At 46.4% G+C, this 27,700-nt stretch overlaps 4 protein-coding genes across 10 annotated transcripts; all 4 read left to right on the top strand.

The window, feature by feature from the left end:
* Positions 1–2,437: 2,437 nt before the first annotated feature.
* Positions 2,438–13,020, top strand: mov10l1 (Mov10 like RNA helicase 1). 3 transcript variants are annotated; one of them, XM_084673013.1, is made up of 27 exons: positions 2,438–2,513; positions 2,992–3,102; positions 3,299–3,486; positions 3,842–4,001; positions 4,162–4,274; positions 4,444–4,631; positions 5,117–5,254; positions 5,395–5,799; positions 6,059–6,271; positions 6,429–6,543; positions 6,892–7,069; positions 7,748–7,818; positions 7,916–8,007; positions 8,107–8,165; positions 8,405–8,505; positions 8,684–8,753; positions 9,060–9,241; positions 9,687–9,833; positions 10,081–10,202; positions 10,412–10,511; positions 10,786–10,932; positions 11,170–11,343; positions 11,562–11,711; positions 11,899–12,006; positions 12,257–12,397; positions 12,527–12,618; positions 12,775–13,020. In XM_084673013.1, the coding sequence occupies exons 2-27, from the start codon at positions 3,015–3,017 to the stop codon at positions 12,797–12,799; spliced, it is 3,567 nt and encodes a 1,188-aa protein (XP_084529139.1). In that variant the 5' UTR covers positions 2,438–2,513; positions 2,992–3,014; the 3' UTR covers positions 12,800–13,020. The 3 variants fall into 3 exon arrangements, with proteins under 3 accessions (XP_084529139.1, XP_084529140.1, XP_084529138.1); XM_084673014.1 differs by having other exon boundaries at positions 2,452–2,523; XM_084673012.1 differs by having other exon boundaries at positions 2,462–2,564.
* A 2,663-nt stretch (positions 13,021–15,683) lies between these two features.
* Positions 15,684–17,512, top strand: LOC146258425 (secreted frizzled-related protein 2-like). The gene is made up of 4 exons (XM_084672616.1): positions 15,684–15,964; positions 16,195–16,364; positions 16,559–16,651; positions 16,755–17,512. The coding sequence occupies exons 1-4, from the start codon at positions 15,684–15,686 to the stop codon at positions 17,063–17,065; spliced, it is 855 nt and encodes a 284-aa protein (XP_084528742.1). The 3' UTR covers positions 17,066–17,512.
* A 294-nt stretch (positions 17,513–17,806) lies between these two features.
* Positions 17,807–25,448, top strand: LOC146258424 (uncharacterized). 3 transcript variants are annotated; one of them, XM_084672846.1, is made up of 7 exons: positions 17,807–18,449; positions 19,367–20,191; positions 20,293–22,235; positions 22,324–22,502; positions 22,770–22,848; positions 24,865–25,200; positions 25,317–25,448. In XM_084672846.1, exons 1-3 carry the CDS (start codon positions 18,432–18,434, stop codon positions 20,644–20,646), a joined length of 1,197 nt encoding a protein of 398 aa, XP_084528972.1. In that variant the 5' UTR covers positions 17,807–18,431; the 3' UTR covers positions 20,647–22,235; positions 22,324–22,502; positions 22,770–22,848; positions 24,865–25,200; positions 25,317–25,448. The 3 variants fall into 3 exon arrangements, with proteins under 3 accessions (XP_084528972.1, XP_084528973.1, XP_084528974.1); XM_084672847.1 differs by having other exon boundaries at positions 22,747–22,848; XM_084672848.1 differs by lacking the exons at positions 17,807–18,449; positions 22,770–22,848; positions 24,865–25,200; positions 25,317–25,448 and having other exon boundaries at positions 19,358–20,191; positions 22,324–22,461.
* On the top strand, positions 25,345–27,511 carry LOC146258423 (secreted frizzled-related protein 5-like). 3 transcript variants are annotated; one of them, XM_084672850.1, is made up of 5 exons: positions 25,345–25,469; positions 25,749–25,973; positions 26,202–26,371; positions 26,566–26,658; positions 26,762–27,511. In XM_084672850.1, exons 1-5 carry the CDS (start codon positions 25,369–25,371, stop codon positions 27,070–27,072), a joined length of 900 nt encoding a protein of 299 aa, XP_084528976.1. In that variant the 5' UTR covers positions 25,345–25,368; the 3' UTR covers positions 27,073–27,511. The 3 variants fall into 3 exon arrangements, with proteins under 3 accessions (XP_084528976.1, XP_084528975.1, XP_084528977.1); XM_084672849.1 differs by having other exon boundaries at positions 25,369–25,559; XM_084672851.1 differs by having other exon boundaries at positions 25,436–25,569.
* The last annotated feature ends 189 nt before the right edge of the window (positions 27,512–27,700 follow it).

Here is a 27,700-nt window from a genome sequence, read left to right as displayed (position 1 = left end):
ATGTACAGGAACTGAGTGGTCATCCAATTCATTCCATGTTGCTGTGGGGTACACTGTACATTATGGATCTCCCTTGCATGCAAGAATCTCACGTTATTTACCCTTGCTCATGTCTTTCCCTGAGATTGATGGAACATACTGTATGTTTAAGGGTAAAAACATTACAACTGAATATCTGTTTAAATGTTATTAAGGTTATGCATTCCTGTCGGTGCATCAGTGGGTGCAGAGCTGTCGGGGACGTCTCACCTTTGATCCCAAACTGTTCCCAGACTCTCACAGGAGATGACCTAGAATATGCCGCCCCACAATCAGATGGAGTTAACTGCACTCTAAGGGCTCTAGTTATGCTTGTGTATGCACAATCACAAGCACTTTATCTACTAATTAGAGAGAGGAAGTTTACGTCAAACAGAATCTGAACAGGGGAACCATTTTCTCTATGATCTAGAATCTAGATGATAGCAGCACAAATTTATGGCAGCAACAATCTGTGTTTTTGCTTTCATTAAAACTGAAAACAGGGTCAGTGGATCATCCAGTTTTAGGAACATAAATTCCAAGATGTGTATCTGATCTGATGTTGACTTGCCTTATTTGCACTCCCTGGCAAATGTTTATTTTTGTGGAAAAACAATATTGAAAATGTTGCCACCTAGTGGAGAGAAAGAGGGGTCGGATTTGGACCATGACAAAAGTCCATCAGGATAAAGTATTTTTTGTTACGCAATTAAAGACTCATATCTTTTGCCTGATGCAATATATTTCCAAACATAATCAGTCTTTCCAAATAAAAATATATCTCTCTTAACTAGAAATTTGATTTACAGTGCACATAGTCAAAGGTTCCCAGTCAGAGAGCAATGAGTTAACCAAAGACAGACGACCATGACTGCCAATGGCCATGAAAGTAAAACTTCATTCTGGGCAGCACCTGTGGAAACAAAGTCAATGGCTCAAACATGAAAAACATGGATGTTAATCTCCTTATGTTTGTCACAGTCTCCTCGAGGAATGTATTCTTGGGTAGCAACTGAATGACAAGCGCATTTTAGGAATAAAACTCGAAGAAACTCGGATGAGCATGTGTGTTTAGAGATGCCATGGGTCATTGTCATAGTTTTGGAACCAGATAGAGAAAAATAAGTGTCAAAAAATGCTCTCACAAGTACTCATATAAAAATAAGATGACATGAAACTTAACACAGGGGCACACTGTCAAGTTTCCTGTTTCTACTTGACCAACAAGTTCTAAAATACATAAATTATCAAGTAACTGATACAACCCAATATAGAAAATACCAGAGAAGAATATAAACTCTCCACTATCTGCGATAATATGTTGATTTCTTTTTTGTAAAGCAGTGATCTTTTTTAGGAATGTTTCAGTCAGGTATTCCGAGCCCCCAGGACACTGGCAGAGGTCACTCGCAATAACAACTTCAAGATCAACAACACAGTTTGGGCATGTGTCGAGGGCATATAAATAGAATATTTACTATGTGACATAAGAGACAGATCACAGAGAGGGGAAACAACCTGGGATCACCAGAGCCTGGTTTGAAATGTCCAAAATAAATTCGGACTAAAACAAACTTGAGATTGCATCTGAATGCAGTTGGAACCGTCCAAAAGGATTGCACAGAGTAAAAATAGCCTAATTGATGAATTATGGGTTGTTGACTAAAAAGAGGAGTCTGTGGTGATAACAAAGAGGGAACATTTCATACCTATGTCAACAGGTCACTTCATCAGGACTGCATGATTGATGACACACCACCTCCCCCGCAGAACACGTCATCGTAACCGTCAGATTGTGAGGTTCCCACCTGTCCCTGACATGGAAAGTTGCGTACCATGCCAAAGTGAGGACCAGGAATAGCCTGTAAAAGGAGGAGGGAGGAGCAAATGGGTGAAGCAGATGTTTTTATCCATTTGTTATTCTTCGCCAACAACTTGGGTTTTTTTTACATATAGGTTGTTGTATACAATGCTTATACAATACAGTTTGAAAAATAGTTATCATAGACTTTGTACAGGAGTAGGGTCTGTAAGTCTTTATTTTGTTATAGCCTTAATATTTACACATTTTCATCTTATTTTATTATATAATATTTTAATTTTGTATTTATTCAGTGCACCTGAGGAGGATTGCCTCCAATTTCGTTGTACAGTGTACAATGACCAAAAAGATATTCTATTCTATTCTACGTTTGTTACTTGGGGCCTATGACAGCATCAGAGATGGTCACCTCTACATTTACAAAGACATTTAAATGTATTATCTGATAGTTTTTTTTTAGATCAATGTTAATGTATTAAACAATGTTGTGAATCAGAAATATTTGTTGAAATTTTTTAAAAAAAATATTTGCGTTAAAAAAAAATTACGCAAGAATTGATTGAAAACGGACTGCGCGCGTTCTCGAGCTTGCTTTTTGGTTTGTCTCGTGCATTTCCAATTCAGACGAGCACACGTGAACATACACGTTCAACGGGTTAACAACGTGAAGGTAAAAATCGGTGCGGACACGTTCTACTATAATCTAAAGACTACGATAAAGGTGTCTTTCGTTCAAGTTTTGCTAGAAATTATGTGACATTAAGTGCACACACAGTCACATACTGCTGTGGCGTAAATTCCAAGACCTGTCAAACATAATTTTAACTTCAAACCAATTTTAGTTAGCTAGGTTAAGTTAGTAGGCAAAGTGTCTCGGAAACTGTTAGCTAGGCAGTATATTTCTAACTTACTGGTTTTAGTGTTTCTAATTATATAGCTACATTATAATAATGAATACTATACTTGTCATATTTCTTTAATGTTTGCAAGATATAGAATGTCGACTTTGAGAGTTTCTATGGATAGCTAGCTAGCGAGCTACTGTACAACCAATGGCAGATGAAACTGCACTATCAAACTCAACTAACCTAACGCTAGCTAGGTAGTAAGAATATAACTTTTATTCTCTCTCACCTTTTAATTGCTAGATACCGACTAAGATTTAGCAGAAATGGTAACTGCAGTGCAAAGCTTGATATCCAGGCTGTTTACACCTTTTTGGAGGAGGGTGGAGCAAGATGAAGATGTTTTAGGTGCAGGTATGACACCAGAGGCCTACTTTTGGAATCGTACTCGTGGCAACAACCCACATTGTTCGAGCATTTTCAGGCCTTCTGACAAACCGTAACCAAATACCACTCTGTGTAGCGTTAACCTGTCCACATTGGCCTATGACTGAATACAATCACACACAAAACAACCTGCTCGCTCACTTAATCATTGTGCCTTTGCCAGCTATGGAGGAGATCCGGCACCTGCGAGGCAGTGTGGTGTCCCAGCTGTGCCTCGACTATGGCATGATAGACGACGCTGTCTACTTCACCTCCAAAGAGGTGCTGGGCGGGGCGCCACTGCGGGTTGGGGACAGGGTCAACGGCATAGCGGTACGGGATGGGTCCCACGGAGGATGGCGAGCACTACGGGTGAGAGCTTCTGGAGCACTGCCAGGTGCCTTTGTCCCTACATCCTGTTTCCAGTCTGGAGAGGTTATTAAGAAAGTGGTCCAACTTGTATTCAGAGGTGTGGTTACTTTGCAATGCTGGCTGATTAGACCGTTCCTTGATTGACTGGCGAAATGCAGTTTGAACTTTGCACTTCAGATCCTTGATCTTCTGCAGGATTTTCAATATGCACCATTTGTACGTGGCTTTAGATGGAAGCATTTGCTAAATGAATCAAGAGTTTAAATTGTATGAAACACGGACAGGAAAGGTATGATGAAGTCACACTTGGGAGTGTAGTAGTTGACTGGTGGGCGGCGACCGTCCCATCGTGCAGGTGGAGAAGAGCGCAGACGCCTGGGAGGATGGGGGCGGAGCCTCCCTGGAGAAGGACTGCAGCAAGCTCCACCCCCTGATTGGCACGGTAACGTCATTGGACCGTGACGGAGGCTTCATCAACCAGAACACCTTCTTCCCTCGCCACGCTCTCTGTGAAGGTGACGCCAACCTGTGGTAGAACAGTGTTCATACTTATGGATCCATAAGTATGGGAGTTTTCACATGGGTGCACTTTTAGCTAGAGATGCACGCATTTCCGTAAGTATTTATTTGCTGCCATGTGGGACCTTTACCCCTTGCTCTCTGTGTTGGGGTTAGGTTTTGAGCCAATGAAAGGAGACTGGGTCCAGGCCCAGTACTTCATCAGTCCCACACAGTGGAGCACACAGGCCTCCGTGGTGTCCCCTTTGCGCTACCGTCGCCTCGACCAGGTCAGCCCCTCTTACTGGAGCCTGAAGGAAGGTACCCACGTCTGTGCACAGCTGTCACGAGACGTTCGTGAAACGTGCAGGAGATGCTAGCGAGCCGGGAATCAAGTTGCCACTTGAACATCAAAAGGTCTCGTCTGCAGAGAATCAGCGGTGTCCTTTCCCCTTCCAGGTGCGCGTGTCCAGTGTGTTTGGCCGCAGCGGGGTGGTGGAGGACAGCGTGTTCTTCAGCCTGGACTCGGTCATGCTCCCGGCCAACTACCGTCCCTCGCCTGGGGACCTGGTGAGCCTGGTGGTAGTGGAGAGCAGCCAGTCCTTCTACTGCTGGAGGGCTCTCTGCATGGCTCCCAGCGAGCACAGGTAAGCAGCCTCCTGGAGGGTACGCCCATGCACACACACACACACACACCAGGGCTCCATACAGTACGAACTCTGAACGCACTGAACACCACAGAACATGATCTTGGGTTTGTCCGGATCCCAAAAGACGCACTGAATCTGTCTTGTCCGATGTGGGTGAGATGAGATTGGTGAATTGGAGGCGTTTTGTCAGATCATTTGTGGCTACCAAATACAGACCGTCCATTGACCCTAACTGTGAAATACTGCTGTACTTTCAAAATCAGAATTGAGATTAATCGCCAAGTAAATGGTCACAAACAAGGAATTTACTTTGGTGGGCAGGTGCAAACACTGAACATTTAATCATAATGAACAAACAGAAAATGTACAACAGAATAAAATAAACTACTGGCAATATAATACAAAACAAAATGTATGAACTACTACTAAAACATCTGCTAAATCAATGAAATATAATGATGGGTAATTCTTTTGCCCGATAGTGTCAACGCTTTAAGCTCGGAGCCTGAGGCAGAGATCAAGAACCTGCTGGAAGACAAGGGGGGGCTGGAGGTCACCAACAACACCCACTTTGGGGCTCTGATGCTGGGAGAGACCAGAGAGCTGGTGTTCTGGATACAGTGAGTTAGCCTTGGCTTCTCTGTATTTCATTCTGTATTTTTATATATATGTAAACTTTCGACTGGTACTTTTATATTCAAGAAAGGGGAAGTAAGCATTCTACTTTTACGCTGATTTCTCCCATCATTGTTCTTGGCAGGAACAAAGGGTCAACAGCTCACCTTCTAAAGTGTTGTGAGTTAGGAGGTTGGGACTCTGAGGAACAGTTCACCTTGAGCCCTGTGAAAAAGCCAAACTCTCTGGAGCTGAAGAAATGTGTTCAACCAAAGCCTGGTATCACACCGAGCCTGTATGGGAGCTTCCAGGGCTCTCCACACACTTACCTGCCCAGTATACTCAAGCCCTTGCTGGGGCCTGCCCTCTACCCGTTGGCCAGGCTTCCGGGGCCTACTGAGCTAGCCACTGGGGATGGGAGGCAGGAAGACGAGATTGATGGAGATATCACCAAAGAGAAAGTTCATGAGCCTGCTGTAAGGACCGAGGAGAGAGAGGTGAAGATTGCACCAGGGGAGAGGCAGCCTGTCAAAGTGGGCTGCAGAGCCAAGTAGGTCCCATTCAACGCCTACTATTAATCTCACGTAGATAGTGCCTGTTTAGATCTCTGGCTGATTATAATGACGGCAGAAGTAACCCATAACCTTTCCTGTATCAACTGTTATGATGTTCACTAACAACCATTTGAACGTCAGCGGTCGGGAGCATTTGATTGTAAATCAAGAGTTCCCATTTCCTCCCCCTCTCGTACGTTGCTATGGATGAAAGCGTCTGCTAAATGCATTCACGTCGTCATGACTCCCCTACAGGAACCTGGGCAGCTGCGCCGAGCTGCTGCTGCTGCACTTCTCCTCCTTCACCATCGGGCGGCGCCTGGAGGTCACGGTGGGGAGCGTGGAGGAGAGCCTGATTCAGCCCAGCGCCCCCTACAGCTCTGCCTTCGCCAGCCCTCCGCAGCCCACGCTGCCCGCACAGGCCGCCCATGTGGTCACCGTTACAGCCGGACCTGGTCCCACTCAAAGGTGACCCACAGCAACTTGACTGGGGACACGCAATAGTAGTTTTACTACTTTTTATTAGAAATGATGACACCGTTTCAGTTCATTCTCAGTGATTATTTGATCCTATTTTGTCACTTTTATTGCCCAAGTCCAAATCTGCGATTGTGTGCTTCGACAGGCCTTTGAAGCGCCACCTGCCTAACTTCCTGGGTTCCTACCCTGTGCCCCAGAGTCTGAGAGACTGTGTGGAGGCCCAGCGGGATGTGCTGGTGGCTCAGCCCTGTCTGGGAGAGGTAAGCCACGCGCACTACTCACTCTGCCTTGCGCACTGATTGGATCAAAAGCGTTTGCTAATTGAACAAAGTGTCACGTAACCCAACCACGCAGACCGATCTTCAACATTCAGTGATATGAACGAGCTGTCGGTTGATCCCAACAGTTCCTGTGACATCCCGGCACCCACTTCCACATTCCCCCTCCCAGTCTCTTCCTCGTTTTCCCCCCCCTCCTCCTCCTCTTCTCCAACCCCTCCTGCTGCCATCCTCCTTTCCCTACCCTGCCCTGGCCCTGGCCTGACGTGTTTTCTTCTGCCTCACCACCACCACCACCTCCTCCCATGGTTCTCCCCTTCTCCCTCCCAGACCCTGTCCCAGGCCAACGCGCGCGAGCGCTTCTCCGCCCTGCTGTGGCTGGAGGAGCTGCAGGCCGAGCACGAGCTCCGAGATTTCCACCTCACCGGCGCCCTCCTGAGGAGAGGCGCGGTCTACCTGCACCTGGAGGTGCTGGGGCTGGCGGAGGGCAGGCCCAGTCTCTTCATAGGTCTGTGGCCCGCGCTGCAGTTGACATGTTCACTGTGTTCATAGTCTGTGCTTTTTTGTTGTTGTTTGTATTGAACGTGGGAGCCTACTTCCTGAGCAGATGATACACACACTTTCACATTTCAATTACTTTTCATTTAGCCTCTGCTCATCCAAAGCGACATACAAATAGGGCATTTATAAAGTATTGCGGCAAATTCAATATCTGAAGTGCATAGTTCTAACGGTATTCATGTGGTCAGAGACGATGAACGGTTTGTGTTTCTAGCCACGGTGTATCTTAGTTACCAGGCACGGTGAACAATGCTAATATCTTGTGTACTGTGCACTAATAAGGTCTCATAAGTGCCACATGATCTCATTTCATGGGTGCAGTCTCTTGCCATATCCAGGATCTCCAGCTCACGTTAGCCCCACTGATAAGCGCATGCTAATCGTTTCGCATTTACCTTGAGTGGCTACATTAATGTTAATGGCTGTCTCTTAAAGATAAGCTCATGCTAATAGTTAGCTTTGACTTCAATAGCTAGACTAATGCTAATGGGTGCCTTCAGATGCTAAGCAAGTGGTTACCTTTGAGCTAATGCTAATGGCTACATACTTGTAAGCCTGTTTAGTAATGGAGACTAATTGTTGAATCCATTTTGATGTGGGTGTGGGTGTTGTGTGTCCTCTCCAGGTGACAGAGTGTCATTGAAAAAGTGGCTTCCCGGAGGCGTGGTAATGGATTACATTAGTTATGTTACAGAGGTACTGGAAAATATATGGATCTTTTTTTCCTGGCTTGTCGCTGCTTTGTCCCTATTGTACAACCATTTTTCCCAAACCCATCTGTTGTTGAGTGCAGATCCACGATGAGGACGTGAGCTTGAGAGTGGATAAGGAGTTCCACCGCACTTACCTAGGAGAGCCTTTAGACGTGGAGTTCACCTTTAATAGGTACGCGTGTGTCGGGGAGCGCTTTTCATTGTTGCAGGTTGCATTTTTGTCACGTGGTCTGCATGTGTTGTGGTCCTTGAGCTACTGTTTCCTGTGCAGGTTGACCATGAGGAGATGTCACCTTGCAGTCAACCAGACCAAGAACTTTGGAGAGAACGGTGTGCCAGGGTTACACTGGGTTTAAATAAGATTCTCACTCCCGTTAAAAAAAAAACAAAAAAAAAACAGAATGACATAACAGGGATGATTTGAACCTGCAACCTGTTGATCAGTCGGTCAAGTGCTCTTACCACTGAGCTCTGTCCTCCTTGATCACTTTTAGTTCTTTTTAGCTGCTTAATCTGCCTGGTCTCTCCAGAGCCAGAGTGACGATGCTCTCTCCCCTCCCTGTGTCCAGTGTTCTTCCCCAGGTCAGTCATTGTTCAGGCCCCTCAGTGGAGAGGAGAGTGGGGGCCGGAGGAGACCAACACAGAGGACCAGATTCTCACCAACCCCGAGGTGAGTGAGTACCCGGGCGCATGGAACAGACACACCGACCAACACGCCCAGGGACAGGAGCAGGGAAAGGGCTTGGTGTGGAGGCCTCTGACGGCCGCTCTGGGGAGGAGGGAGCTGGCCGAGACCGCCAACGGCAAAACCTCGCCCGACTGTCCTACGTTCCATCTCTCTCACGCAGGGAACACCCGGCGAAAACGCAAAGGAGACCCCTGTCGACATGACGTCCAAGGCCACTCAGACCAAACCAGGTGACCAGTCTGTCCTCACAACTCCAGCCCCATAGATGTGTACTCCCCAGTGCCAGTCACTGACCCTCCCACAGCGTGCAGTACCCTGACCAGGTACCCTGACCAGGTACCCTGACCAGGTACCCTGACCAGGTACCCTGACCAGGTACCCTGACCAGGTACCCTGACCAGGTACCCTGACCAGGTACCCTGACCAGGTACCCTGACCAGGTACCCTGACCAGGTACCCTGACCAGGTACCCTGACCAGGTACCCTGACCAGGTACCCTGACCAGGTACCCTGACCAGGCCCGTGTGTTCTCCCAGACTCAGGCCAGAAGGCCATAACCATCCCCAAGCCGGGCCAGTTCTTCAACCGCCACCTCAACCCCTCTCAGAAGGAAGCGGTGGAGAGGATCCTGTCTGGGGAATGTCGGCCCACGCCCTACATCCTGTTTGGGCCTCCTGGCACGGGGAAAACGATCACACTCGTAGAGGCTGTACTGCAGGTAGGGACGCGCCCCGTAGTGCGGCCACCATGGGAACTCTGGTCCGAGTTGTAATTCTGCCGTTCGTTATTTATGTATTTGTGAAATCTAATTTGTGGTGTTTAATCTGGAGCTCTTTCAAAGTACAGAAAGCTGCTGCTAGTCTGTCCCCTGCGTACGCACTGTGGTAAAGTGATTGAGATGTTATTGTTGCACTGTTGCATTGCTTTAGTTCACCCTGTCTGGTATCTGACCTGTGGTTACTTTGCCATGTGGCTGGCAAATTACAGACTACCGTGACTGCCGTCAAAGGACTGTCAAACACTCGTAATAGTAAACTATGCACATCTGATCCTTGATCTCCTTCCGTACTTTCTAGACGCAGCCCTTGTTAGTCTCTTTGGATCAAAGTGCTGTGATTAGGGTGTCAGTTGTACGTGATCGTCCTGGGTGTGTCTGGTCCCAGGTGTACCACCGTCTGCCCTCCAGCCGGGTCCTGGTGTGCACGCCCTCCAACAGCGCGGCCGACCTCATCTGCGTCCGTCTCCATGACAGCGGCTTCCTGCACGCCGCCAGCCTGGCTCGCGTCAACGCCTCCTGCCGCCAGGAAGAGGTAGTTGCAAAGCCAGAGTGAAATGCATCGTGGGGTTTGTAGTCTCAGCCCTGGCGTGACTGATGTTGGTATTGTTGCACTGTGCCGGTTATATACAGACCGTTCCTTGACTGACCAGCAAAATACTGTTAGAACTTTGCACTTCTGATCCTTGATCTTCTGCTGTATTTTCTATGTATTATTTGCACGTTGCTTTGGATAAAAGCGCCTGCAAATAAATCAAATGTAAAGCGGATATTTGTCCCAGTCCATGTCAGATGTGCTGAAGCAGTACTCGAGGGCAGGGGAGGACATCCGTCACGCCTCGTTCCACAGGATTGTAGTCAGCACCTGCTCCAGTGCCGGAATGTTCTACCAAATAGGACTCCAGTAAGGACAAACGGCCACTTTGATGGAGAGCTAGCTCAGATTACTACCACTATTATTGTCAATATTCCTCTGTAAAGCATGTTTGGGTAAAAAAAAAAGGAGCGATATAAATGTTGTTGTTTGTTATTATTTTTATTATAGTTAGTAGTATTAGTATTGGGCAGTGAAGCTGCCAGCTGTTGTAAAGCTGTGGTCCTGTGATTCCCCAGGGTGGGTCACTTCACCCACGTGTTTCTGGACGAGTCGGGTCAGGCCACAGAGCCCGAAGCCCTCATCCCCATGGGTCTGGTGTCAGAGAGAGACGGGCAGGTCTGGAACACACACACACACACACCCAGCTTCAGCACCTCTGGACACCGTTGTGTTTGAGGTTGTACTCATCAGGAACACTTCTGGTCCTTGATCTTCTGCTGCACTTTGTCGATGTGCCATTAGTGTGACGCCTTGGATAGAAGCGTCTGTGAAATGAAAGAAAATGTACTTAGAAAACCTCGTGCAACACTACCGTGACTGTAAAGACCAGCCCTAGCCCTGTTCCATGCTCTTCTAGCGATGTGAACTTACCGCTGCCTTCACCTTCTAGATCATTCTGGCTGGGGACCCTTGCCAGCTGGGCCCAGTGGTGAAGTCCAAACTGGCGTCAGCGTTCGGTCTGGGGGTGTCTCTGCTGGAGAGACTGATGGCCAACCCACTGTACTCCCGAAAGGAGTGTGGATACAACCCAATGCTGGTGGAGACACACTGTTACATCCATTTACCATATACCCCGAAATACACATACCAGATATACAGATGTATACCAAATGCCAAATATCCACATAAAAAATTCTTCATGAAATAAACAATTTTATGGATGACGACATTTAAGTGAATTATAGTTCAAATAGCCCTCAAATGAAATTAGGGGATCTGTTATGTTTGAGTCATGCACTACCACCATGATGTTGGTACTGCCTCTATCTCCCAGGTCACCAAGCTGGTGTACAACTACCGTTCCCATGAGGCCTTGCTGGCGTTGCCCTCCAGAATGTTCTACGAAGGCGAGCTGTGTGTGCGGTCTGAGAGGGCTGTGGTGGACTCCCTCTGCCACTGGACTCACCTGCCCACCAAAGGCTTCCCCCTTCTCTTTCACGGGGTCAGGGTAGGTAGCTGGCAGGTGGACTTACCCCCCTTTGTCCTCTCGCTCCGTCTTTGTCTTTGTTTTCAGACTCTCAGGCCTAGCTACAGGCCAGACGTGCAACAGCACATCCTGAATCACATACGCCCTCTTTCTCATCTCGCTTTTCTCCTCGTCCTCTGCTTCTCTCTCCGGCTCTCCTTGTCGGTCTTTCCCTCTCTCTCTCTCTCATGGTGTCTCAGGGCATGGAGATGAGAGAGGGCAGGAACCCGTCGTGGTTCAACCCAGGGGAGGCCGTGCAGGTGATGCTGTACTGCTGCCAGCTGGCCAAGAAGCTCTACAACCCTGTGAACGCCTCGGACATTGGCATCATCGCCCCCTACAAGAAGCAGGCAAGAACACCTCCCCGACTTTCCCGGACCCCGCCAACGTCGCGTTGACACGCGCGCCGCGGGGCGAGTGCATTCCTCCCTCTTCAGCGCTGCCCTGTATACTAGTGTAGTACACGGGTAGCTTGTGTCCTAGCCTAGTGTGTTTTGTGTTTTTGCGCCCCGCCCTGCCCCCCCCCCACATCTCCAGGTGGAGAAGATCCGAGTGTTGCTGCACGGCGTCGGTCTGTCTGACATCAAGGTGGGCTCGGTGGAGGAGTTCCAGGGACAGGAGTTCCTGGTCATCATCCTCTCCACGGTACACACACACACACCCGGCCTCTCACATACACACTCCTCTCCCACACGCACGTGTAAGTGTTGCTCAGGTGTTTCATTATGAGTGTGGCTGTGGCTTAAGTACTGTCTGTGACGGCACGTGACGCGTGCTTAACAGCAGGATATGTCAGTCCCTTCCCAAATGTCCCCCCTCTCCCCCCCCCCCCCCCCCGCTCCTGGGGATGAATAACGTGTCGTCTGACGTGAGCGCGTGACGTCTCCCCGTGCAGGTGAGGTCTAGTGAGGCCGTGAAGGACGACGACATCCAGAGTGTGCTCGGTTTCCTGACCAACCCCAAGCGCTTCAATGTGGCCATCACGCGGCCCAAAGCCCTGCTCATCGTAGTGGGGAACCCACATGTCCTCATCAAGGTGAGACATGTACACGCCGTCTCTCTCACACACGCGCGCACCGCCTGAGACAAGAATCTTTCTCCAGTCTTTGCCTAAACTGAATGTTATAGTGTAGGCTAAATGGCAATTGTGTGTGTGTTTGTGTAGGATGCATGCTTCAGTGCTCTCCTACAGTACTCCTTCGACAATGGGGCTTTAGTGGGCTGCGACCCCCCTCCCTCTCTGAGGACTTCACACAGGTATGGCGGATGGTCTGGGTGCCCCCAGAGCAGCCCAGACAGAAACGCGCACACACCCACACACACACAGCTCCAGTGTACAGCTGTGTCTGTAGCTCTAGACCGAAGCACGGCATCAGGGTTCACGCTGGCTCCTTTCCTTCCTCTCCTGTCCAGAGCTGCAAATGAGAAGAAGTCCTAGGAGAGAGAGAGAGAGAGAGACCCTCACCAAGCCAACCGACATTCCTTATCGTTCTTCCATCTTTACTTTACCGTGACTTGGCTTTTTCCACGTCTTTTTTTGGTCCTGCACAGAAACGACATCACGCGACCACGTTCCTTCAAAGCGTGTGAGAATGCTTCGATTGTAGATATCATGTTGTCCACTGGGTGGCGGAAATAAAGTTGACGAGACGGCCTCTGTGCAAGAGTGTGGTTTCAGTTGCTAATGGGTGCATAATGTGTACAAAGAACCCAGGATTAGTCCAGAATGGATGAATGAATGCGTCTGAACTGCTGAGCTATATTATTAGTATGAGAGTCCTTTAAACAAGTGGTATTCCATATTTGGAAACGGCACAGTCACATCTGTTGTTCATGTCGCGTGTCCCTCTCCAGAGCCTCGTGGACCTCAAGGGCCGGGGAGGGAGGGAGGGAGGGGAGGGATGTCTGAAACACCTTGGTGGGGCACGCTGCGTCTGGGCGCAGGCCCCCAGACTGGATGTGACAACTGAGTGCTAGTGACAGTCTGAGCAGCTGTCAGGACTGCTGGAGCCCAAGAGAGAGGAGGGATAAGGGGGGTGGGGGTATTGTATCATTCAGTCAATAGTGGCTAATGAGAAGGGAGGAGACTGCTTTTATCTGCATGTACCATGCCCCCCCTCACACACACACTCACACACACACACACACACACCTATGTCTTTGATGTAGGCCTCAGGTGACATATGGCTGTGATTCATAGCTGGTTGTTGTGGCTCATATGTTAGCATCCACGTGGCTTCAACGTTCACATCCAGGTTGTCTTCTCAGTACAACTACGTGAATCCAGGACTTCAAAGTTTGATTGACCTAAACACAATGTTGATTGAATACGCAGACACTTTCTACGGGGTGGTACAGACACCAGAGAGCCACAACACTCATTGTAGCTTTCTCCCACAGTTTGTGGTGTTGTGTGAATACATCTGAATCTGAATGTTTGTGGTTCAGTATCTTGGATACTGAATAGATTCCTGGATTTGACTGGGTCTCTGCCTAGAGCAGACAGTCCTGGACACACAGGTGCCTGGCCACAGTAGTCTGTAATGGAGGCTAGGGCAGGCCACACATTACCAACACAAACCCAGCGTCTACAGCAGGGCAGGGGGGCCATTAGGCAGAGAAAACAACTCCCTCTGAGGTGATGGTAGGGGGGAGCTAGTTAAACGTGTGGCTCCATTGTTCTCCCAAATTGGTCTGCGGCTCTAATTGCCCAGTTAGGCCCCTCTCCGTAGCTCTCCCTGTCTCCCCCAGACCCGGGCTGTAAAGGCAGGCCGTGAGGCTGGGGCCGCTGGAGAGCTGGCAGCAGACAGGACTGAAGGAGAAGGGCCAGCCAGACGGGAGGGGGGTTCTCAGGGCTGGCACGGCGCGTCTGCAGCCCCCTCGGCCTTCTGTGGGAGTCCAGGCTCTCACACACTCTCCAGATCCCCCTCAGGCACTTGACAAGATACACATCTAAACATGGAGACAGACGGAATCAGCGGAGCTCCGTCGAGGTACCGTCGTGTCCCGCTGCTGAGTCGCCCTGAGATGATGAGACTTGGAAGGGGGGAAGGGGGGAAGCCAGAGCCAGACATGTCATTGGTAGCTGTGCCTGGATCGAGAGTGTGACAGAGCTCAGATGGTGGGACAATCGGGCTGTTAGTTGAAAACATGCTTGTTAAAAATGGGGGGGGGGGGGGACAGCGTCAAATTACGTTTGCTGTGTTTTATGTTGTCGTTTCCTATGTGTGTTTTCTTACATTATATGAATTAAAAGGCCTCAATTGTCTTTTCCTTTACATTAGCGATGTGGTGTTGAAAGACTGTGAAGCAGACACAAACACATTTATCGTGAATTACTTTTTGATTGCTGTAAATCAAGTGAACATGATCCTCAGACTGGCAAAGCGTCCCCTTATGAGCAGGCTCGTTGAAATTAAAATATCTTAAAAGCTTATCTAACAAATGAAGTCAAGCACAAGTCACTCCCAGACACAAGACCCTCAACATCATACTTTATAGCCAATTGTGTCTGTCTGTAGGCTGTTAAGACTGCCAGATAGTCTTGTATACAGGTCAATAGCATTTAGCATTTGAATATGGCAGAGCTTGTGTCACATCAAAGCCAGGTGAGGTTGAGACACTGCTCTGCTAATGAGAGCTAGACTCTGATTTCTTCTGAGGAAACCTGCAAATGAGCAGCCAGTGGGACATGAAAGAGACTAAAGTTGGAGCAGACTGCTTGTCTGTCTGCACACAACCCCTAAAAGTGCACCTTCCCACAAAGCACATCTTTATCACAGTCACAAAGATCGTTACTGTTGGGAGACAACCTACCGAGAATCCTCAATCAGTTCAATCACGGTTTTTCCTTTTGAGGAATTGTTTAGTAGCGTATATACTCATGGTACATACATGGTTAAATCACCAAGAAAACATGCAATGCTGTAGTAGTACTGTGTAGATTTCTGTGAAAACTACTGTTGGAAAACAAACATTTACTTAGTTCAACATGTTCTACAGATGGGTGTCTATTAATGAAGCCAGCTTGTGATTCCCTGTGGAGCACCCCCCCACCCCCCATCTCAACATCCCTCTTTCAACCCCCCCACCCCCCACATCTACCTATAACGCCCCTGTCTGTCTGCAGTCATCACAAAACAAGCCGTTGTCTCCTCACACATCGTCTCGGCCTCTTTGATAGGTAGTTGATAACAGACTAATGGGGCTGGGCTCCATCTATATAAAGGAGAGACCAGCCACCAGAGAGGCACTGACAGCAGCAAGCCTCCACGACAGAACCCATCTATCCCTGGATTTCGTCTTATCCGTTTCCTTCCAGAATGGATCTCTCCATCACCCTGACTCTCCTGGTGCTCCTATCCTCAGCTGGAGCCTTTGACCTGGGCCAGTCGACCCGCTGCGTGCCCATTCCCAAGCAGATGAGTGTGTGCCAGGATGTGGGTTACTCTGAGATGCGTCTGCCCAACTTCCTGGGCCACAGCAGCCTGGAGGCTGAGGTGGTGCCGCGGTCGGAGGACTGGAAGCCCCTGCTCCAGACGGGGTGCCACCCCCAGGCCCAGGCCTTCCTCTGCTCCCTCATTGCCCCCGTCTGCCTTGACACGTAAGGAGCTTCAACAATATTTCAATAATATGCCTCTGCTTATGTCTTATTTTACCCTCTCCTCTCTCTCTCTGTTTACAGTATCTTTTTTATTTAAATGTTCTCAATTTTCGAGTCGTTTATTTTTGCCCGAAATCCTTCATCAATGTGATTGCGTAGGTTTCCTTATGTCCAGAGTGGTGTAACTGGTGTGTACCTGGCAATAATAAGTCTTGTCTCCTCATCCTTAGGTTCATCCAGCCCTGTAGGAGTCTGTGTGTGTCTGTGAGGGACAGCTGTGCTCCGGTGTTGGCCTGTCAGGGTCAGACCTGGCCAGAGGCCCTGGACTGTGACCGCTTCCCCACACAGGAGGACATGTGTCTGTCACCGCACCCCAAACAGCACAGCCACCTGGCTAAAGGTCAGTTACCCACAACTCTCTTCTGGGATGTGAACGAAGTGTCTCGAGTTGAATTAACTAAAGTTGAATTTAAATAACTGTGCACCCTGTTCCCATTTGAATCAATAGATACGTGGCTATTAGCTCCCAGGTCTTCTGATGGTGCTGTTGTTGCTCAGCATAGTGATGTTTACCCTTTGTCTCCTCTCTTGTAGTACTTCCCAAGCCTGCATGCCAGTCCTGCCCTTCTGTAGAGGAGAGCCCCTTGCTGAGAACTGTGCTGGATGCACTGTGCCGGGATGAATTTGGTAAGAATCACGGTTAAATAATAATTCTGTGTGTCTGTGCATAATTAGAGACAGTGTAATGTATTTTTTCCCCAAACGTATACTTACTCTCTCTCCTCCACAGCTGTAACAGCAAAACTGTCCCGCCGACGCCATCACACGGGGAAGCCTGAGTTTGAGGTGGAGGGCAGGGTGGAGTTCATTCGCCAGGGCCCTCTCCTCCCTTATGACACCCAGCACCTCCTTCAGCAGTGGCTCCTCATCAACCTGCGCTGCTCCCACACTCTGGTGCGGCCCGGGCGCTCCCAGCTCTACCTGTTGACTGGCAGCGTGCTGCTCGACCGCACCCTGGCCCTCAACCACCTGTTCCCCTGGCACAAAAAGGACGCTAACCTGGCTGTAGGAACACGCAAGTGGAAGCACCATAGGTGCTGAGTGAATGGAAGGACCAGGCCTGGAAGCAGCATCAAAGGATAAACCCTGAGTCTGTGCGACTTTGGCGGTCTCATTTGCCTGGGGCATGACCTTAGTTCTGAAAGTGCTACTGAGGGCAACATGCATATCACCTGGCTTGTGCATCGAGCACGTCTAATTTTATGTGTTTCTAACCTGCTCAAAACAGAGCTACTGAAGACAAATGTTGGAGCTGGACTCTAAACTACCCTTTGCTGTCATCTGCTGTTCACTGGCAGTATAGCAGTCCCTCAGCTGTCACTAATAGCACACAGTAATGGAATGCACTGAAATTTGTAAATAGAAATGATAAATGTTAATGATTTCTAAAGATATTTTATGAAGAGATTGCTGTATTTATGTTTTGGTTGTTTTGGATATATGTCGAGTAGAAAACCATGCCCATGTTCATGACAATAAATGTCAGTATACCCGAAGTTGCTTCATCAAATTATTGAAAAACTGCTGACAGATTAGTACTCTTTTTACGGCATCAAGTCTTTGTTATTGTGAGGAGGAAACCCTAAGTAGGAACAATTGGTTTTGAAATGGTGATGTTGAAAAACGAGTTTGATGTTAACTTGCAGTAGTAGTGTCAGAAATATTAATCTATCAAGCATTGCACAGTCAGTCGGTGAACAAGTTTAAGAAAGCTTTATTGCTTGCGGCCGGCCCACAAGGAGACAAAAGCATGCAAATGTTTCATGGCTCTTCTTCATTGGTTCCTTGCGTAGACCTGGTGCGCGTGTGTGCGTGCGTATTTGAGTGTGTGCGTGTGCCTTTTGACCCCTGTAAGCTTGACCACATGATTCACCCAACACAGATAAGGCCAGACATATTTTATGGCCTCTCCAGTAAGAGAGTGGTCAGCCCAGGTCACCTTGTTTACGTATGCCTCATGTTACCCAAAGTTCAGATTTGGGGGTAGGCCTCTCTCTACACACAAAGAATGCTGAACACAGAATCATTCTTATATAGGATAAATGTGTTACATCTTCAATTTTCCCAAGTAGGATACAAGGAAACCCATAGTCATTTGGATTCCAAAATCTAAAATGTGTTTAAATGTATAGTGGACGACAACGACACCGCACGATACATCATCCATCTTTAGGATGAAGTGATGTCCGCTCATTCGAATTCAGATAGGCCTATTATGACGTTAGAATGGGAAGAAACTATAGAAATAGAATCAAACATTCGAATTAGCTTAAATAAGACTTTTCAGACTGAAAATGATCATTCGTGACATTGACTGCAAAGAAATCTCCTAGTAGTACTACAAGCGTTACTTCTATTGACCACTTACCAACCTACATTAGCGGACACTTAAAACCCGTGTTTCTTCATGGGTCTATTTCTACAGGTAAGCTTTTTACCTTTACATAGGCCTAATATGATTTGAGCACATTTCAGTCTGTTGTAAATATAAAATCGAAGTTTATTTTCACTGTAGTCTTCCAATATCTTATGAATGAATTGCTTGGATTCTAGGCGTTCTTTGTTAAATGATTCACGTCATGTTATATATAGGCTAGTTATTTCATGCGAATAAATAAAAATTTCATGTCATATTTGCTTAATGGGGCGACCACCAGGGCTTGACATTAGCACTCTTACTTGCCACGTTGGCGGGTGGAATTCTATAAAGCCTATCACTCTCTCTATATATTTTTTTTCTAGTCTTTTCAAAACACATCTAAAACAGGGTTCTCAAGCCTTGCCCGTGAGACACACGCATTTCAACCCGTTCACACACTCACAAGCCACACCTTGTATTTCTCACGCTGTGAAGGCAACGACAACCAAGTTGTCCTGCTAACGTTGTATAGCTTATCATACATTAAGGCGCAGGCACAGGTAGTGAAGTTTCCTGCCGCCAGCACGTATCTTTTTCCCCGGTGTTAAACTGTCTCGGCCACAGTGCGTTCGTTCCTAGGCAACATAGATGCGCAAACACACGGAACAGTCTCGGCCACCGTACGTTCGTTACTAGGCAACATAGACGCGCGAACACACATGACGCATGTGATCTCACTCCAAGCTTTTGATCAAACTTGAGGGCCCTGTCTAAAATAATAAACTCATTGCAAGGCAAAGATATGGCGGCACATAACAGGTGTAGGAAAACCCGGAGGGCAGACACCAACACAAAAGAGAAAAACTGGTCATGAATGGCTAGTAACTTTGGAAAACCACGAGCCACAGTGGCTGGTGAGCAAAAATGTTAATGTCATGCGCTGACAACCTAATGTTTTGGTTTTTGTGTTCCCTATGGTGAAGATGGATCCTGAACAACTCTCAGTGCTCTCGAGGGAGCTCAGGCGACAGGAGAAGATCCTGGCTCGCCAAGCAGTACACCTTGCACTGAAGGCTGAATTGTTGATGGAGCAGCAGGAGGAGCTGGGGAGCAAGATGGAGGAGGTGGACAGGTGGGAGGAAGTGGTTACTAAGAGGGAGGAGGAAGTGACCAGGTGGGAGGAGGTGGTCACTAAGAAGGAGGAAGAAGTGACGAAGAAGGAGAAAGTGGTCACTAACAGAGAGGAGGCTGTTGCCCGGAAGGAGGAAGTGGTCACTAAGAGGGAGGTGGAAGTGACCAAGGAGGAGAAAGTGGTCACTAAGAGGGAGGAGAAAGTGACCAGGAAGGAGGAAGTGGTCACTAACGGAGAGGAGGCTGTTGCCCGGAAGGAGGACGTGGTCTCTAAGAGGGAGGAGGAAGTGACCAGGAAGGAGGACATGGTCACTAAGAAGGAGGAAGAAGTGACAAAGAAGGAGAAAGTGGTCACTAACAGAGAGGAGGCTGTTGCCCGGAAGGAGGAAGTGGTCACTAAGAGGGAGGTGGAAGTGACCAAGAAGGAGAAAGTGGCCACTAAGAGGGAGGAGAAAGTGACCAGGAAGGAGGAAGTGGTCACTAAAAGGGAGGAGGAAGTGACCAGGAAGCAGGAAGTGGTCACGAAGAGGGACGAGGAAGTGACCAGGAAGGAGGAAGTGGGTACTAACAGAGAGGAGGCTGTTGCCCTGAAGGAGGAAGTGGGCACTAAGAGGGAGGTGGCTGTTGCCATTCCGGAGTCGGTAGCCAAGGTGAAAGAGGAAGTAATGTTGATCAAGGTGAGACAAACTTGATTATAACAGTGATTGAAGTCACAGTAGGGTTTTTATAATCCTTCTAATTAAAATATATGCTATGCTTGTTGGGTATCTGATTCCAGGCCACAACCCTTGGTGCTGTCCAGACCCTGCCTCCCACCACAAACATGCCAGTGACCCCGCCCCTGAAGGCAACCACCGTGTCCCTCACCCCAGCCGAAACCTTGATGGGGACCCTGAGCCTGAAGGAGACCTCAAACCTGCCTCTGACCCCGAACCACACAACCACCTCCATCATCAAGTCAACCAACAGAGTGGCCTTTAGAGTAATCCCCCTGAAGTCTTCAACCTTTGACCTCCAGAACTCACCCAGCGTCTGGATCTGCAAGGATGGTCGTGGAGACTGTGGCTGTGGCCCCATTAGCCCAATCCCCCGTCCTCATCACCACCATTGCCACGCCCAGAGACGCCGCTAAACTGTGAACGGTGAATAAAAATCAGGAATTTGATCAGTCAATTCAGTCAAGGCTTCACATGGGTTTCCTTTACAATGTTAAGGCATTTAAAAATGACATACAGATAACAGATTTAATCAACTTCATTTCTAATTTGTTTTTTCTACCTGGTGAATTCTGCCTTCTCATGTGGTCTTTATTGACCTGTACCACACACAGTAACTCTGTCTCCCAGCACACACATGACAAATAGAAGGGACCTGGAAAATATGCTCATTTACATTACAACAGGAAATGATGTCAACTCAGTTAGAATTTGTTCTACATAACGCTGGATCTGTTGGATCTGGTATTGGTTTGTTGTGTGAAAAAAGACTGAAAGTTGCCTTATCAAATATATATAAATGAATGTTGAGAAAACTGTTCACAGACGGCACATTAAGAACGGTCTTCGTTGAATGTCCTTTAATGTCCTTGAGACTTACCACAAGATAGTGTTAGGGACAGGTCAGCAACTTAGCAACCCCTCAGGGTTTGTAATTCTCTCCATCATTTGAATAACGACGTCAGTATTATGTAACACTCATTCACAGACCTCCAATACAAGCATAGTTGGCACAATTTCACTCGCTGACTTCTCACAATGGTATACGCTTGCAGGACACACAAAACACTTGATCCAATGGCATGCCAATACATGAATCTTGACCTTAAACGCCTTCGAACGCTCTGTATTTTTCCTTTTCTGACTCTTTCATCATGATTGTGATTGATTCTCTCATTGGTTACCCACTGAAATTAGCAGGTTGCTAATACTGATTTAGAACTGCCAACTTCATAACTCTAACTTGAAAAGCCAGCCAAACTCCTTCCATTCACTGAGGATCCCAGATACCATGGCTGCCCGGCCCATCTTTATCCCAATAATTTCTCTCTCCTTCACTCTCTCTTCCGCCTGGCTTGCTTCTGAATGCTCCCAGGTGATAGGAGACTCACGTCGGCAGGGCAATGACGATCACAGACACCATTATTTCCACTTCTTATGTTGTTTAATGAGCTCTATTGCAATAGACAAGAGGAGTCCAGTTTCTTATGCAAAGCACTGGACAAGAGAGAGACAAACACAGAGAACTATGATCACTAATACAACGGTACTTAGGAATGGTTTGCTGGACCCAATGTTAGTTTCCTCAAGGATCACAATGACTCTTGCTTAAAGACTTGTTGCTCTTGTTGGTTAGTGGTAACTGTATTAAATTGTTGTACTCGCTGTGAATTTTGTTATGATTCTTTTTTTTAAACTGTTGCTTGCTTTTCTACAGGTACACTTGCATTTATAGCGATTTATGTTGTTTAATTGTAACTTGCTTAACTACATGCTCTTATGGTTCTTCCCTTTGGCACTTATTTTTGGTTGTTCACAATATGTGCTCCATGTTCAGGCCACCCGCAATGTTTTTGGGGCTATCTTGTTGTTATTATCAGTGATCTATGCACTTTGTAAAGCTCTCTCTTGGAAGTCGCTTTGGATAAAAGTGTCTGCTAAATGAATAAATGTCATGTAAATGTAAATCACTAGCATCCCACTGCATCAGGAAACATAAGACCAGGTGAGACTGAAATAAGAAAAAGTAGGATTTGCAGTTTATAACGTGTTTTGATTAGGATGTTGAATAGCTGTGCTCTTTTAATCGGCAGTGTGGTTCGCAATCCTTGCAAGTGTGTGTTCGAAGGTGACACTTAGGGCTGGCAGTGCCCCCATCTGTGCCCAAAATGGAGCAGCATGCCATTCCCTGCCACTGGCAGACCTCCTTGACAAGGTCATCCATCAGTCAGCCAGGGCTCAGGGGATTTCCAACAATCTGCACTCTGAGTTTGTGAGTCATTTTACTTTTCTACATGCTTTAGTCGTAGCCTTTTTCCCCTCTATCGCTGTCTCTCTAGTTCCCTCTCTTTCGCTGTGTCTGTCTTTCTCGCTTTCTCTATTGCTGTCTCTCTCACTCTATTTTCTCTCTTTCATCACGTTTTTCCCTACAGTATGTCTCAAGTTTTCTACTATACTTGCTTTGGATTGATGTGGTTTGAATTGTTATCTCCCCTGTATTCTGTGCCTCCCTAAAGGAACATCATTTCCCTCCCTCCAGGAATCAGATAAGGAGACAAAAGTGTCAGACTTACAACATACTAACCCCAGACGGCAAAGAGAATGCACAGCGACTAGCAGTAAGTAAATGCACTTGTATTTTTCAAATGTGCATCAATTTGATTTACAATTTGTGGTTTTGTATTAGAATTTGAGTTAGTTTAGTTTATTTGAACATGTAGAAAAAATATAAGATAAAATATAATAAAAAAAAAAAATATATATATGCACAGACATGCATACATATATAAAAATAAAATGACAGCTTAATAAGGTCATGAATAATTGTAAGTAATTCAAATTAGAAATTCCCATGTTCAAAAAGGAGTAGGAAGAAGTTCATAACAAAATTTTTGAATCCTACCCCCTTTTTCTATTTTTATCCTTTAGTTCAATACGAAACAATTTGATGCTTCTCTTATACATACATCTTTACATACACCGTAAATCTACCTACCTACTGTTCACATAAACCCATGCATTCACATAGATACAGATGCATACACACATGCATACAAATTCACATTATTTTCTTCTTTCTTTTCAATCTATCTTCATTTCCATCTATCTACAGCAAATCTAATAATAACACCTCCATACTAGACTTAATATGAACACCAAGGAACCTGTATACAATACTATCACCTTGAGTCCTTTTCGTATCCATTTAATATAATCAGTTTAAATAGTCTTTTAAAAATACTAATTGTTGTACACGATTTCATCTCTTCACTGCAGCTGTTCCATACATTAACTCCTTTGGTTGTGATGCAGTGATATTTAGAATTTGTTCTCATACGTTTCTTTTCAAATACAAAAGTTCCTCTTAAGTGATATTTGCTCTCTCTCATTTGAAACAACTCTTAAATACTGTTCGATAGCTGTTGATTAGTTATTTTGTACATCATTTGTGCAGTTTTGAAGTCAGTTTTTCAGTTTTGAAGGCAGTTTTTCAATTGAAATATCTCTGAATTTTAGTGCTTTTAATTTAATTAACAGTGGAGTAGTTGGTGCTCTATAAGTGGTTTTATTTACAATTCTTAGAGCTCTCTTTTGAAGGATGAATACAGGTTCAGTGTTGGTTTTGTACGTGTTTCCCCATACTTCCAAACAGTAAGTAATGTATGGCAGTATGAAGGAACAATACAACATGTACAATGATTGTTAATTTAATAGGTCATTGGTTTTATACAATATAGCAATAGATTTTGATATTTTGGCCTTGATATAGTGTATATGTGGCTTCCAACATAATTTTTCATCGATTATCACTCCCAGGAATTTAAGTTATTTTACTCTTTCTATTTTTATATCATTTATCATAAGTTTGTTATTTAAATTTGTGGCACGATTACCAAAAATTATAAATGTAGTTTTACTTAAGTTCAATGTTAGTTTATTTGCATCAAACCAGCTCTTCATCTTTTTTAATTCATTTTCCACTGTATCCAAGAGATGTTCCAGATTTTCCCCAGAGCAGATTAAATTAGTATCATCAGCAATTAAAATGTTATCAGTGTTTTTGACACCTCCGATACATTATTTATATACAAGTTAAACAACAATGGTCCCAACACTGACCCCTGGGGGACCCCACAGGTAATTTTCTTTAACTTTGAATTATGGTTTTGCATTTCAACATATTGTTGTCGATTATGCAAGTAGCTTTTTAACCAAGAAAGTGCAGTCCCCCTAATTCCATATTTATGTAATTTCATAGTCAAGAAATTGTGGTCTACTGTATCAAATGCCTTATTAAGATCCAAGAATATCCCCACTGCATATTTTTTTTGTTAAATTGCTGTTGTTATTTCTTCCACAAATTGAATAAGTGCATGTGAAGTTGTCCTATTAGCCCTAAAACCATATTGCTAATCACACAATATATTGTGGTTTAACAATGAAGTTTTCGAGCCTTGTAGAGAACATTTTTTCTAGTATTTTTGAGAATTGAGAGAGCAGTGCAGTTTCTATCTGCATGCTCAAATTCATATCTATAAAGTGGTTTGGTACTGTATGTTTGGTTGTGTTGTGTCAAAAAAATAACTTAATTGCTGATCAAGACCCTGCAGCAATGATGTAGTGATGTTTTGCAGTCGTGGTCGCCGGGAACAGTGTCTCTTGTTCCTGTCTCCTGCACCTTGTCCGCCCAGAGAGAGGAACTGACAGAGGTGATTCTGAGGCTGCTAGGAGCCTGGGGAGACCCCCTGTCCCAGCTTCACCATAGGATGGCACAGCAGGAGCAGAAGGTGGAGGAGAGGCAGGACAAAGAGGAGCAGGAGGAAGAGGAGAAAGACGAGAAAGACGAGCAGGACCAAGAATGGGAACAGGAGGAAGAGAAGGACTTCAACCCCCTCAGCAGCAACAGGGCTCTGGAAATGAGCCACGTGGTGGAGGAGCTGGGAAATGGAGTGTAGAGGGTGGCAGAGAAGGTAATGTGTAGCTAATGCATTTCCAAACTGCTTTGTATGTTTGTCTGTGTGCGCTAGTCTGATTAACACCTGTTAGTGTGTGTGTTTGTGTGCGTCTGTGCATCTGTCCCTCTTAGATGCAGTTGTTGGGGGTTATCAGCAACACTCTGCGTGACCTTTCTTCCCCTGATGCCCTGGTCTCATCCTCTTCCTCCTTCTCTAAGAGGAGTGAGTTCAACGTCATGGACCATCAAGACTTGCTCTACTGCTTCTGTAGAGACTCTAACAAGGTCCAGAGCTACCTTCACATCCTCAAGTGTACCATCCTCACGGAACAAAACTGCTGAAGGCACTTTCCCAGCGACTTTCAGCATTACAGCGTAACAAAGTGTACTGTAGCATCTCTGTGTCATTTTAATCAAACGGAAAGCACATTTCTATTTGATGGTGCTGTTGTCATGTTTTTGTCAATTATTTGCTATGCTGTGATTTTATTTCTCTTTATATTATATTATGGTGCAATTTTTACCGTAGCCTTACGCACACAAATAACTTATTGTGGTTTCTAGGTATTTTGGCCAGTCGACCCGCTGCGTGCCCATTCCCAAGCAGATGAGCGTGTGCCAGGATGTGGGTTACTCTGAGATGCGTCTGCCCAACTTCCTGGGCCACAGCAGCCTGGAGGCTGAGGTGGTGCCGCGGTCGGAGGACTGGAAGCCCCTGCTCCAGACGGGGTGCCACCCCCAGGCCCAGGCCTTCCTCTGCTCCCTCATTGCCCCCGTCTGCCTTGACACGTAAGGAGCTTCAACAATATTTCAATAATATGCGTCCGCTTATGTCTTATTTTATCCTCTCCTCTCTCTCTGTTTACAGTATCTTTTTTATCTAAATGTTCTCAATTTTCGAGTCGTTTATTTTTGCCTGAAATCCTTCATCAATGTGATTGCGTAGGTTTCCTTATGTCCAGAGTGGTGTAACTGGTGTGTACCTGGCAATAATAAGTCTTGTCTCCTCATCCTTAGGTTCATCAAGCCCTGTAGGAGTCTGTGTGTGTCTGTGAGGGACAGCTGTGCTCCGGTGTTGGCCTGTCAGGGTCAGACCTGGCCAGAGGCCCTGGACTGTGACCGCTTCCCCACACAGGAGGACATGTGTCTGTCACCGCACCCCAAACAGAACAGCCACCTGGCTAAAGGTCAGTTACCCACAACTCTCTTCTGGGATGTGAACGAAGTGTCTCGAGTTGAATTAACTAAAGTTGAATTTAAATAACTGTGCACCCTGTTCCCATTTGAATCAATAGATACGTGGCTATTAGCTCCCAGGTCTTCTGATGGTGCTGTTGTTGCTCAGCATAGTGATGTTTACCCTTTGTCTCCTCTCTTGTAGTACTTCCCAAGCCTGCATGCCAGTCCTGCCCTTCTGTAGAGGAGAGCCCCTTGCTGAGAACTGTGCTGGATGCACTGTGCCGGGATGAATTTGGTAAGAATCACAATTAAATAATAATTATGTGTGTGTGTGCATCATTAGAGACAGTGTAATGTATTTTTTCCCCAAACGTATACTCACTCTCTCTCCTCCACAGCTGTAACAGCAAAACTGTCCCGCCGACGCCATCACACGGGGAAGCCTGAGTTTGAGGTGGAGGGCAGGGTGGAGTTCATTCGCCAGGGCCCTCTCCTCCCTTATGACACCCAGCACCTCCTTCAGCAGTGGCTCCTCATCAACCTGCGCTGCTCCCACACTCTGGTGCGGCCCGGGCGCTCCCAGCTCTACCTGTTGACTGGCAGCGTGCTGCTCGACCGCACCCTGGCCCTCAACCACCTGTTCCCCTGGCACAAAAAGGACGCTAACCTGGCTGTAGGAACACGCAAGTGGAAGCACCATAGGTGCTGAGTGAATGGAAGGACCAGGCCTGGAAGCAGCATCAAAGGATAAACCCTGAGTCTGTGCGACTTTGGCGGTCTCATTTGCCTGGGGCATGACCTTAGTTCTGAAAGTGCTACTGAGGGCAACATGCATATCACCTGGCTTGTGCATCGAGCATGTCTAATTTTATGTGTTTCTAACCTGCTCAAAACAGAGCTACTGAAGACAAATGTTGGAGCTGGACTCTAAACTACCCTTTGCTGTCATCTGCTGTTCACTGGCAGTATAGCAGTCCCTCAGCTGTCACTAATAGCACACAGTAATGGAATGCACTGAAATTTGTAAATAGAAATGATAAATGTTAATGATTTCTAAAGATATTTTATGAAGAGATTGCTGTATTTATGTTTTGGTTGTTTTGGATATATGTCGAGTAGAAAACCACACCCATGTTCATGACAATAAATGTCAGTATACCCGAAGTTGCTTCATCAAATTATTGAAAAACTGCTGACAGAGCAGTAGGCCTACCCTTTTTACGACATCAAGTCTTTGTTATCGTGAGGATGAGGAAACTTTAAGTAGGGACAATTGGTTTTGAAATGGTAATGTTGAAAAAGAGTTTGATGTTAACTCGCAGTAGTAGGATACAAGG

The sequence above is a fragment of the Hypomesus nipponensis genome, chromosome 14 (genome assembly GCF_054491055.1).
Source record: "Hypomesus nipponensis isolate SF chromosome 14, ASM5449105v1, whole genome shotgun sequence".
NCBI classification, from domain to species: domain Eukaryota; kingdom Metazoa; phylum Chordata; class Actinopteri; order Osmeriformes; family Osmeridae; genus Hypomesus; species Hypomesus nipponensis.
This window is presented reverse-complemented; position numbering and strand designations above follow the sequence as displayed.

Coding starts and splice junctions, on each gene's coding strand:
- LOC146258425 (XM_084672616.1), top strand. CDS start 15,684: ATGGATCTCTCCATCACCCTGACTCTCCTGGTGCTCCTATCCTCAGCT. Junction 16,365..16,558: donor GCACAGCCACCTGGCTAAAG/GTCAGTTACCCA, acceptor CCTCTCTTGTAG/TACTTCCCAAGCCTGCATGC. Junction 16,652..16,754: donor ACTGTGCCGGGATGAATTTG/GTAAGAATCACG, acceptor TCTCCTCCACAG/CTGTAACAGCAAAACTGTCC.
- mov10l1 (XM_084673013.1), top strand. CDS start 3,015: ATGGTAACTGCAGTGCAAAGCTTGATATCCAGGCTGTTTACACCTTTT. Junction 3,103..3,298: donor TGAAGATGTTTTAGGTGCAG/GTATGACACCAG, acceptor TGCCTTTGCCAG/CTATGGAGGAGATCCGGCAC. Junction 8,166..8,404: donor CAAGAACTTTGGAGAGAACG/GTGTGCCAGGGT, acceptor CCCTGTGTCCAG/TGTTCTTCCCCAGGTCAGTC.
- LOC146258423 (XM_084672849.1), top strand. CDS start 25,369: ATGCCCTGGTCTCATCCTCTTCCTCCTTCTCTAAGAGGAGTGAGTTCA. Junction 25,560..25,748: donor GCGACTTTCAGCATTACAGC/GTAACAAAGTGT, acceptor TGTGGTTTCTAG/GTATTTTGGCCAGTCGACCC. Junction 26,372..26,565: donor GAACAGCCACCTGGCTAAAG/GTCAGTTACCCA, acceptor CCTCTCTTGTAG/TACTTCCCAAGCCTGCATGC.
- LOC146258424 (XM_084672846.1), top strand. Junction 20,192..20,292: donor AGGAAGTAATGTTGATCAAG/GTGAGACAAACT, acceptor ATCTGATTCCAG/GCCACAACCCTTGGTGCTGT.